The 12643-nt window shown below is 36.8% G+C and overlaps 1 protein-coding gene across 2 annotated transcripts in view; it reads left to right on the top strand.

Annotated features, from left to right (window-relative positions):
• The first annotated feature begins 5223 nt into the window (after nt 1-5223).
• Nucleotides 5224-12643, top strand: part of LOC110106244 — a 28490-nt gene continuing 21070 nt past the window's right edge. Inside the window, exons 1-3 of one of the 2 annotated variants that reach the window (XM_028699363.1) lie at nt 5224-5661; nt 5885-5985; nt 6092-6476. In XM_028699363.1, coding sequence (XP_028555196.1) covers nt 5524-5661; nt 5885-5985; nt 6092-6476 — 624 coding nt within the window. In that variant the 5' untranslated portion in view covers nt 5224-5523. The remainder of the gene's footprint in view (nt 5662-5884; nt 5986-6091; nt 6477-12643) is intronic. The other variant, XM_020836073.2, reaches the window with a different exon arrangement.

The following is a 12643-nucleotide window of genomic DNA, read 5'->3' on the forward strand; positions in this document are numbered from 1 at the left end:
GGGACAAAGTTCTACAAAACGGGAGTCTCCACTTTCACTTTGTTTGAGTTAAAAAAGTTGTGTGAGTTTTGAAAATATATTTTTTTTAAATTTAATTTATGAATTTCAATTTCAAAATTAAACATGTCATTATGAACAATATATTGGCTCGAGAGGTGAAGATATCATTCCTTAATGGGTTCAATTTATAATATTTAAAATTCATCCTAATTATCATAGTCAAATTCGAGCAAGAACTACATACGTATGACCCTGGAGGGTTAAAATGATTGTTTAATCACGTGTATCATTGATGTGTACTGCTATGTACCGATGTTGTGTACCATTTCTTGTTGTTACTGTGTGTTGTTGTGTATTGTTGTATACCACTATATACAACTTTTGTTTAATTATAACCTATACATTTAACTAATAATAAAAATTTAACTAATAATAACTATATACAACTTTTGTTTAATTATAACCAAAGACAATATTAATAATAAAAATTTAACTAATAACGTCAAATTTTCACTGCTAAACGCCATTATTTATAGAAGTCAAATTAACAAACTAATAACAAACAAGTACCTCGATAACAACCATGCTCATATTTTTGTCGTATTGCTAGCTAAGAAGAACAAGCTTCGCTCAGGCCTTTACCAACCATTGTTATTTATTTATTGCCTACATTAGGTATGTCGTCACTTATTACACAATTTGTATATATGTTTGTTTGATTGTTTGGTCAAATAATTTGTTAGTTTGTTTGATTCATTCAGTTATACTCAAAATATACCACGAATACCAAAATCTATGTAAATCGTATCAATAAAGATTCCTTAAGTGGTTCAAATTTGTTGTTGATACCTGTGATCAACTACCAGCATTGGACCATTTTGATAGTAAATTTGCATAATCAAGTTTAGTAGTTTTTTTATTCCTTACCCAACAAGGCTCATAAGGCCATCCTTCCTGAAATTGTGAGTCCATATTTGATTTTATGCTACACTTTCATCTTAAATTTTGACTCAACTATATATATTCAGATTAATATGGTCTCAATATTTTATCTAGATAAATTATCTTTATCAAGAAGCAATAGATTCTTTTGATGCTGATATATGATAATGGTCAATCCAAATTATCAATGGTGTGCCAACCCAGACAAATGACTTTGATTGCGGTATGTTCATTTTTAAATATATAGAGGTTGTTGTCAAACATTAGAGTGTTAATTGGGTTGAATTTAAAGACTAACAAAAATAAAATACCTAAATTCAAGGCCAAATTGGAATAAGCTATTCTTTGTACAACCAGAAAATAACTTTACATAAGTTATATACATATTCTTTGTAGTTATCATTTTGTATATATATTCTTTATTTGTGGTTGTCATTTTGTGCATTTTTTATTTGTGATTGTAAAAGAATAATGTATATATAAAAGTAACACAGCTCTTGATATGATTATTTGCATTCTTATTTATGGGAACTTCACAATATATTAGAAGCACACAATAACGGTATATAACAACAGTACACAACAACGATACACAACAGCAGCATACAATAACACATAATAATGATACACAATGGTACATAACAACAATACACAATGGTACATAGTGTCCAAATCACAAAGAGATCACGATTATTGCTCCTTTAATAGTTGGCGCACACCATACTACAACTGAGTTTGTGATGGATAACATTCAAATCGTGAAATCAACTCACACTGTAAATCTTGGCAATCAACCAGGTTTAGAAACTTCTTTCGCTTATCTCTATGTAACAACTTCTTTAATGTTTGCTTATACAAGTCTACAATGAAGGCATCCTGAGATAGATGCCAAGGGTGATAAAGAATAATATTGTCTACATCACAAGGTGGCCAATCAACAACATTAGAAATGTTACATTCTCTGTTACATCGTAGCTCATAAAAACATATTTAAATAAAATAAACACTAACTAGGTGGTGATATTTATCAAAAAACTTACTTTTCACGTATCTCCATCCTCTAGCATTTAAGAAATTTCATGTTCTGTTTCCGTCCACCCTCATCACCTCTCTATATGAAATCTTGAGTATATAATCACAACATTCATGCAATGTGTGCATGTAACATCTATATATTTTATTTGCACTTGCTAGTTGCTCAAGAGAACCATCAAAACACCTTGACATACATTTGTGTATCCTATTGTTAGCGATTTCCATAAAGTCTTTCATTAGTATACATTGAGACTTCTCAATATCCGATCAATACAGGTGATAGAGTATAATCAGAATAAAAAGAAAGCTGTTAGAGGAAACTTATAATGCACCTTAAATAAATCAAATGTTATAACTACCAATCTTAAAGAGATAAAAAGTTACAACTACCCACCTTAAATATTTGAAATGTTATAACAACCCCGCTTAAATAGCTGAAATGCTACAACTACCAACCATTAATAGCTTTCAATATCAATAGTGCATAGCGATAAATAATGATACACAACATCACACAACGATACATATCAACATAAAAGAGGCGATACATAGTAATGGTATGTATTTCTCTCTGAAGCATTCTAGTATATTTGAGAGCTTGAAATGACTCACTGATGAACACTATTATGTTATGGTGGCCTGGTTGTTAGGTTTCCTTAATTTTTTCTTCTCCTAGTGACTCTTCAATCTTGCATTAGAGATGTATTTATGTCTGCACTTTAGTGGGTCTTTCAATTTTTTAAAACCACCTTATGTGTTGCTTATAAGCTTATGATTCTTTCTCTTTCTATCCAGAATTAAGTCTATATTTTCAGTCGTGTCATTCATTACAGCCAACATATATTATTCTGCCTCCTAATTTCCCTGTGCTTATGTGTTAATTTGATATGTAAATCTACTAAGATGATTCATAAATACCATACCACTATATCCCTCATAAGATGTACTGTCTTTCTTTCCCATACCTGTGAAAATGTGGCCAGCATAAATATCTTTTCTAACTATTGCTTACTATCTCAATAGTAGGTACTTCGTAGGAATATTAACTATATATAAATGTCTTATAACTTTTGTGCAGTGAGAACATGAAAAACATATAATGTCAAACTTCCAACATCTACATTAAATGATAGCCTCTTTTACAACAAAATGAACAATCTAATGGATCGATTGATGAATCTTCTCAACTCTTTTGACGAAAGACATTGATGAGTCACTTGAGGCATAATCTATACAAATTTTTTGAGTAAAATCATACAGCTTAATTTAGTATTAAGCTACTTTTTATTACATGTACTATTTTAAACTTTTTATATATGAAACCTTCATCGTATTCATTCTAATGCAAAGTCATAATCACATTCTCTAAGCTCACATAATAATCAGTTATAGAATTTGTTGGCTTTGAAATACAATGTTATACATTGTCAGTGGGCTCGCTATGCTGTTTTGAAAGAATGACAGTGTTAAAATAATTCTTATTGAATATTGTTGACTACTTGTTTCTGATCCTATAAAGCTCCTTCAATCAATTATGGTTATGGAGGCCCCCTTTTGTGACCATTTTGGGCCAAGTTCTCTCGAACTCCTCCGTAGAATCCTTAAACATCTATAAAAAAATCCTCTAACTTTAATGTTGCTATTGAAGCACCACACCTTGGATTGAGCCTTCTTGGTGATGTGCCTTAGCACAACCTATGACATGTCAGAGATAAAACAAATTCTATTGCCCTAGCCATTACCTGATCCTGACCACTAAATATTATTATGGGATATTTATTATATATTATTCGTATAAATGTTCTAAATAATCACATAAATGATTCAATTGTCTCATCCGATAGAAAGGCCACCCCTAACAAAATATTACATTAATGATTATTAACTATAACAAATGATGTATAAATTAAGTTGTATTTATAATTAAGCTTATAACTAGTATAAAAAATAATAACATCTCCAAAATAGTCATAATTTATTCTCCCCAGCCCACCAGAAAAAAACAATCTATCATCTTTATCAGTTTGGACGTCCAATACAGACATATTGTCATCAACGTGTTAATTTTTAAATAGTTGAATTAGGGAATTGGTGTCCCCATACTCAATATTCACATTTTTCTTTTTATGAATATAGTTATATGCATCACTCTTAGAGAATCCAACATTTTCTAAATCTCCAACTTCATCGGGTAGGTAAGTAAATGCATCAACGATTCTTATCTCGGCTTATGTCATTGATTTAAGAATTGATGCATTCTCACCACTAATATTCTTACATGATCTAAATAGATGTAGATCTTCTAGTATAGCTAATTCGTGATTTTGACTATCTATACATTGTTGTACCATCCAAATTTCATTTTCATCCACTGAAAATCTGGTCATAGCGGGACAACTCGTTATGGTATTTGATTTTTTATATTTTGATTGAGAATTTAAGTCAATTCCCTTCTTAAAGCTAACTTTTGAACTGATAAAGTCCTTGAATTTAATTTTTTTAAAATTAGGCCAGTAAGTGTATTATTCTTTACAAATTTTAGAACCAACATTATGAATATAATGACATAACATATCATATGCTTCATTATCAGAATTATAAATACCATGTCCACAAGAGAAATATATTAAATCATATTGATATAAGCATGGCAATACATAAAAGTCACAATGGTACACATCAGCGGTACACAATAAAATTACATAGTACTAATATACAACAATATTACATGATAATATAGGGTTGATCTAAATTTGTACACAAAATTGAAATTGAATCTAAGCTTATGCAGACCATCCGAACTTTTGAGGATAAAAAAAGATTTGAACGATGCATCCTAAACAATTAAAAACTCTATATTTATAGAAAAATAATAAAATCTCTCCGGAGTTTGAAATTTACCGATAATATCGTCAACTTATCTCCCATGATTCGCTGCAGTAAGTTTTCTTGGACATTTTACATAATGCCTTCCATCTCCTCTGAGAATTTGATGTCCTCAAAATCGGTTTTCATCCACATGGCCTCTTCCACTATTTTCTTTCTCAGCTTTCTTTTGAGAAAAAATCCATCTCAGGTGATGAAAATTAGTCAACTAAAATTCTAAACTCTAGATATTAGGGCACTAACGTGGGATTTTTTTTAAATAAGCTTAAATTTTTATGTCTGAACTAAATCGGGCAGTCGCCATACGGAAATTGGTAAAAACATTTGGACAAATATTATAAATATAAGTGTCGGCGCTATATCGGAGCACATAATAATTTCCCCTCGTCACTTGGTGCGGAATTTCTGATGGGTTAGTCGATTGGAGCTCTGTGAATCGTCTGTAATCGGTTTTTATGCAGCCCTACCAATAAACCCTCGCTAAATTGTTTCCTAATTTCGGCGTTTCGATCCTTCGAATCGGCTATATAAAGTTTCCTTTGAAATCAGCAAAGGGTTAGTGGGTTCAGTTTCGTTTAGGAATTTCCCGAAGAAATCTTTCAGGGACGAGGAGGATTTAGGGATTTGGCTTTTGGGGATTCTCTTTTGCTTCTGTAGGTAATGGGAGAGGTTGAACGTGCTGGTGATGATCGAACCTTCCGGTTGAACTGCGCCGGTGAGAGCCTGGCGGGGTTGCAGGAGAGGGTGAAGGAGAAATTGAAGGAGTTTATGGGAGATTACACCGACGACACCCTCGTGGTACGATGTTTTTCACTTCCCCACCTTTCTCGTCTCCGTGATTTATTTTGACTGTCCCTGCATGTTCATAATCATGTGTACTTTAGAAATGAAGGGAATTTTCTGTTGAAATCTCTGCAAGCAAAACGAGGGATCTTTATAATAGTTGTTTTTTTTTAGTTTTTCTAGCTGAGTTTCCAATGGAATGCCTACCTTTATTTGCTACTTGATTTCAATTTTGCAGGAGTATGTGATTGTGCTGCTCAGGAATGGGAGGGGCAAAGAGGAAGCAAAAAGGGAGTTGAATGTTTTTCTAGGAGATGACAGCGACTCTTTTGTATCCTGGTAAATTTCCCTTCTTCAAATGCTTGGTGGAACTCCTATTGCTTTTGAGATAGTCATTACCTTCTTTGTTTCTATTACTGCGTAAAGAAAACTCATTCCTTTACAGGTTATGGGATCATCTATCTCTAAACTTGCATCTATATACCCAACCAAACGAATCCCTTACTGAAGAAGTGGTTAACAGAAAAGTGACAACAAATGACCATTATGGGATATCAAATCTAGAGATGGTGCCGGCTGGTGGTACTTCATATATTGATTCTGAACACGAGGGTGAAAAATCAGTTAATATCTCCAGAAGTAGGCGTAACAGGGAATGGAAAAGTCTCGCAAGTGAAATGACTGGAAGTTTTCCTCTCAGAAGCACTGTGATTGAGGCTTTGCATTCGCGAGAGAAGACAGGTCAAAGACCTGATGTTAGTAGCTCCTCTTCTCCTAGACCTCAAGTCAGTAAAAAACGGAGCAGAGATAATGAAAGGCAGCCATTAAAGGTGCATGCCTTTTTAATTTGTCATGTTGATTGATTTCTTGTACGTCTTTTTTATTTCCGAACAGATTTATTTAGCAATATGATAGGAAATACTTGAGTTCGCAAGTAACCCTAAGGTAATACTTGAGTTCAGAAGCAAACCTAACCCAAATCGGCGAACAAACAGCAGCCAAATGACTGTCCACAGTAGGAAAACAGCAGCAATCTGCTGTTTACAGCAGAAAAACAGCACTTGTCCGGGAAAATCTGAGAGAAAACTCAAGAAAAGACTTGTATTCCACTTAGACGATGAATAAAATAGCAAGATACAATTGATCCTCAATTCAAGAGGAGGATCGATCTCTCCCAAATCTCTGGCAACGCTAAGAGCCCAAAGAAAACCTAAATTTAAGAGATCTCAAATTTCAGCCAAATTTAAGATGATCAAACCCTATGAAAATCAACTATTTAATGAATACAAATCAAAAGGAAATCCCTAAACAATCCCTACATTCAAATTCCCTCCTAATCTTCCTCAAAATTTCTTCTTAAAATGCTCCGGCAAGGCGAGCGGCTCGCGTGGCCTCCGCCCAGGCGAAAAACTTCCGCTGCGCGCGTCTGGGCCGGTCCCGCGTGAATCGACTGGACCGGTCCCGCGTGAACCGATTGGACGGTCCATTGGACCGGTCTAACAATACTCCCCTCCCGAAAATTCACCTTGTCCTCAAGGTGGAGATATGCTCGTGTTCCGGTGGAGGTGGCCATCCTTGAGAGGACTGAAAATCCTTACTATATTGCTGAACCAAGGGCTGCACTGAAAGAGAAACATCCCCTCCCTCTTCCAATCTGATCGCATCCAGCCTGTGTAGTCCCACCAGATAATTTTCCCCCACCTCTTGTACGTCCCTAACTGTGGTCTTAAGTGATGTGATGGCTTTGGATAGCCCTGCATCTCCCCTTATGACCACCCTTCTCCCATCCATCATTAATTCCATCGTGAGTGCTCCCCAATTGTCCTTGGTTTCCCCCAAAGTTTGCAACCACTTCATCCCCAGGATGACATCAGTGCTTCCTAACTCTAGTTGGAGAAAGTCCTCCCTTACTTGAATCCCCTGGATAGTCTACACCACTCTTTTACAGATTTCTTGACCTTTCTCCACCTTGCCTGTACCCGTCATCACCCCATAACAACTAGTGTCCACCAATTTCACTCCCAGTTGGTTGACAACCTGAGTGGAAATGAAATTTTGGGTAGCCCCACTATCAATTAGCACCACCTCCTCACGGTCAGCTATCTCTCCTTTCACTTTCATAGTGTGACTCGGAGTGAATCCCACTACAGAGTTCAGAGAGACTTTTGCCACATCCAGGTGCAGCTTCTCCTCCTCTTTAGATCTGCTCCCACCTCCCTCCTCGTCTTCCGTGTCTTCATAGACAAGGAGAACCTGAAGAGTTCGGTCCTTGCACCTATGCCTCGGCATGTACTAAATAAGTCTCGAGGCGTTTTTCGTCTGTGAGGCGAGGCGTAAGCCTCGAGGCGGTGTGAGGCGCGCCTCAAAGGAAATTGCGCAATAACGCTTATGAGGCGCGCCTCACTCCACCTAAGGCGTACGCCTCATGATGCCTGAGAATTGCGTAGGCTTTGAGGCTATTTTGAAGCAAATTGCGCAAAGGCGCACCTCAAATTGCGCAATTTTAAACTATGCTTGTCCTCTTATCCTGCATCTCCTTCTCTGTCAGCCTCTTGAAATTTTCCCCACTCCCTCCTATCGGCTTCTCCCTGGTGGTCTCATTAATGTTGCCTGATGCAGGCCGCTTGGGTGCTAGAAGAGTGGTCGTCGTCCCACAAGATCCCCATGAATAGTTTCCTTGAGCCCCTCTTTCTGATTTCTTCTGATCTTCCACAAACTGCGCCAGCTCCATAGCCTTCCCTAGGTTCCTCGGCTCCAACACCCTGACTGCTTTTCGTATATTCGGTTTAAGCCCCTTCATGAAGTTCCCTTCCAGGGCTGACTCTGAAATGTGATCCAATCTGCTAGCCAAGTACTCAAACATGTCGTGGTAATCTGCCACAGTCTCCTCTTGAGTCAAGGAAAATAATTACTCATAGAAGTCTCCTCCCCCATCGGCTCGGAAACACTCAAATAAGCAATCTTTGAACTCTCTCCAGCTCCGGATGGGCTCCCTCCTGTCACGCCACTGATACCATGCCAAGGCTTTTCCTTCCAAACACAATCCCTCCGTTGTCAGTTTCTCTTCCTCTGTCAACCCGTTGACAGCAAAGTAACGCTCCACCTTGTAGATCCAGCCATGACCGTCTTCACCCTCAAAGACGGGCATCTTCAGCTTCCTCACTCGTGGGTCTCCCCAGTTTCCCCTGAGTCCTTCATAACCTCCCATTTCTCGAAGAGGAGGTGCTTCTCAACTATCACGATCCTCCCTCCGGCGATGATACCCGAACCCTTCATCATATTCCCCTCTTTTCCCTTCAAAATCAGCACCCCGGCGATGAAAATCTTCCCTTCTCCCGACGAAATCAGCACCTCTCCGGTTATTTTCCAAACTCATCTCCTTTCTAGAAAGTGGCTCTAGAGGTGGCATGTCGTCTTCTCCCCCAATGACCTCCACTTCCGGATTTCTCCTCCCCCTAAACGGGTTCGAATTCCCTCCTACTCCATGGCCTCCGGTGGTCCCTTTTGCTTCCGATGTCGTAGGATTGGTCTTCAACTCCAACAATTTCTTCAACATCTCTTCCATCACTGTGAATTTCCCCTCAATCCTTTCATTGTTGGAGGTGATTTGGTTTTGAAAATAATTTTTTTTTTCTCCAAATCTGACTTTAGTTGCCCGATCTCGCCTTCCAGTACTTCTACCTTCTTCCCGGCCATCTCTCTTCCCACGGATCACAAAGATCTTCTTCTGATTGTCAAAAAACCGCTGAAATTTCCAAATTTCAGCCGCCGAAGGTCCCAAATCGATGCTTTGATACCAATTTGATAGGAAATACTTGAGTTCGCAAGTAACCCTAAGGTAATACTTGAGTTTGCAAGCTAACCTAACCCAAATCGGTGAACAAACAGCAGCCAAATGGCTGTCCACAGCAGGAAAACAGCAGAAATCTGCTGTTTACAGCAGAAAAAACAGCACTAGTCCGGGAAAATATGAGAGAAAACTCAAGAAAAGACTTGTATTCCACTTAGACGATGAATAAAATAGCAAGATACAATTGATCCTCAATTCGAGAGGAGGATCGATCTCTCCCAAATCTCTGGCAATGCCAAGAGCCCAAAGAAAACCTAAATCTAAGAGATCTCAAATTTCAGCCAAATTCAAGATGATCAAATCCTAGGAAAATCAACTATTTAATGCATACAAATCAAAAGAAAATCCCTAAACAGTCCCATACATTCAAATTCCCTCCTAATCTTCCTCAAAATTTCTTCCTAAAATGCTCCCGCAAGGCGAGCGGCTTGCGCGGCGTTCGCCCAAGCGGAAAACTTCCGCTGCGCGCGTCTGGGCCGATCTTTGTCATTTTGATCACTTGAGTATATTTCTGGAATAAACAATATCCTGATTAAATTATTTCCATAGTGATTTGTATGCAGTTTATTTTGGTTTGTAAAATTTGTATCAACGATTTGTGTCATTTTTCATGAATATAGATATCTAAAATAATATTTTCTAACATTCAAGCATTCTAGCAAATGCCTTTCACATTGCACTATTTCTGTCTATTTCAACAAATGATTTGGTACCTTTGATAGATGTAAAATGAGCATTTTGTCTTTATATAATATCATCATCTAAACAGAATAAGAGGTTTGCCTTTAATCTGAAAAATTGCAGGTTTGTAGAGTTTAATTGCACTATCTACTTTCTGAAGTTTTCTTAATGTTATAGGGGACATGTTGTAAGTAGCACCTATTATTGAACCAATATTGCGTTTTGGCTCATAATTTTAAAAATACCTATATTTAATACCCGTATTTTTGATAAGCAACAATTTAGGTTTTTTCAATAGGTATATTTTTATTCTAGTGAATTGATATGAAGACCTTTATGCAACAAAGTTATCATTCACTCTTGCCCTTCCTTACTCTATGTTGGATAGAGGAGTGATGCAAGGAGCTTGTTTGGCTAATGTTCTAACTCGCTTGATCTCTCTCTTTATCTCTATCTCTATCATACAAGCACTTACACACTCCACCTGTCTCTTACTGCCCCTCTCCTTCTACAAATTATGATAGGCAATTGTTGGCCATATATGCGGATTCTAATGATGCTACTAATTGGAGGAAGCTACCATTATTGACGCTTGTTAAAGGGAATATCAAAAGGATGCAACTTAAATCAGGGATAAAATTGCATAGCAACCCAAAACATGAAAAAGCATGACACATCAGAATATCTAAGTCAAACAATGAATAGAGAAAGGCGTGAAACATGATAGGGAAAAAGTACCATGCTCTTAAAATGTGATATTGTTAGTTTATTCATAAAAAATACCTAGAAGTGTCACACGAGCCATGTAACTTAATCCCACATGAAATAGGAATAGTGAAAATGGATTAGATTGATGAGGAAATGAAAAAATGATTATGACCGAGACTACCCTCTCAAGTGCTTGCCTAATTCGCAAGTCCTTTTCATCAATTATTGACTACAGAAACTCAAATTTATTCATATTTCATGTTTTAGGGTACACATGAAGAAAATGTTGAGAGACTCTTTTTGCCATCTTTAACTTGTCATGAAATTCTTCAGGTCTATTGCATTTTCCTTTTTTTAATAAATTTATTATAAGCTTCTTATTACAATTTTTTTAGTTGCATTGGGAAGCAGTAAACAGAAGCTATGAAATTTGTGTAAAAATGGCATTTTGAAAGATTTTATTTTTTTGGCGATCATAAATGTTGTAGATACTACTAATGTAATTAGGAATGCTGTTTATGTGAATTAATGATGTTCAGATGCACAACAAATTTTTTAAGCAGTATTTTCTTTTAAAAGGATTGAATATTTTCTTAATAACCTTACGGCTCCTATGTGCATGGATTTTTTTGTGAAAATCCTTAAAATTCCGAAAATCCTTAAAATTCCTGATTGTAAATTTTTCTTCAATAAACATATTCAATGAGAATATTTATGATGATGATGATGCATCTTTAATGTTGACTCAAATTCTTGTAAGTCTTTTTTGCATAACTTATAGCTAAGTTATCTTTGTTCTCTTCCCTTCTTTCTTTTTCTTTCACATTTATTATTTTCCTTGGGTTGTCTCTTTAATTCTCCACTATGCATACTCGAAGCACCTAACTTTATTTTCACTACATTTATCTTCAATACATTTGACATAACCATCTCCTTAATCTGATTATTTAATGCCGCACCCTTTCTAGTTTAAGCCACCTATCCATCTTTTTGATAGAGATAAACTTCTTTTGTGCTTTGTGCTTCGCAATTTGACACACGTCTATCACATCACTCATATTTATGACACCAAACTTTGTTATTACAGTGATTATGTATTTATTTATTTTGTAAATGTTGATGTTGACTTGTATATTTGATTCCTATTTTCTCCATGTTCTCTTGCATTCCCTTTGCATGTTTCTAGCAAGCATTCTCATCCACTTATGATCATAGTTTAAAATTGCGCAATAAGAGTCGCACCTCTGCGCAATTTTACCCTAAAAGAGCCTCATTGCTTAAGCAATTTCTGGTCTGGGTGAGGCTTACACCTCATGGATCCTGAGGCGCGCCTCAGAGGGTTAATTGCGCAATTTTGGTTGAGGCTTACGCCTCATGGAGCCGGGTCCCACACACTTAAGTTCTTAAAAAAAGCCATTTCATCCCTTTTTTCTTTCCACCCACCCGAATTGGACGGAAGAGCTCCGCAAGCTGCAGTCCGCACGCCCTAGCTTCCCTCGGCCGGCCTTCCCGCCGCCTCTCCCACCGGCGCCGTCTCACGCCGGTGAGCAACTTGAGTCCGGCCGCCCTCTACGACACTTATACTATGGGTTTTAGGTATTTTTTTTTTTAATTCAATGTTTGATTTTTCAAGTTATAGAAAATCTAATGTTTAAATTTTTTTGAGATTTTTGGTTTGATTTTGCATTTGTGCATTAGGAAACATGGTTAGGGGAAAGGAAAAGTCAAATACGTCATTGCGGATGGATCATTCTTGGA

Source organism: Dendrobium catenatum, unplaced genomic scaffold (genome assembly GCF_001605985.2).
Source record: "Dendrobium catenatum unplaced genomic scaffold, ASM160598v2 fragScaff_scaffold_1263, whole genome shotgun sequence".
Classification (NCBI taxonomy): domain Eukaryota; kingdom Viridiplantae; phylum Streptophyta; class Magnoliopsida; order Asparagales; family Orchidaceae; genus Dendrobium; species Dendrobium catenatum.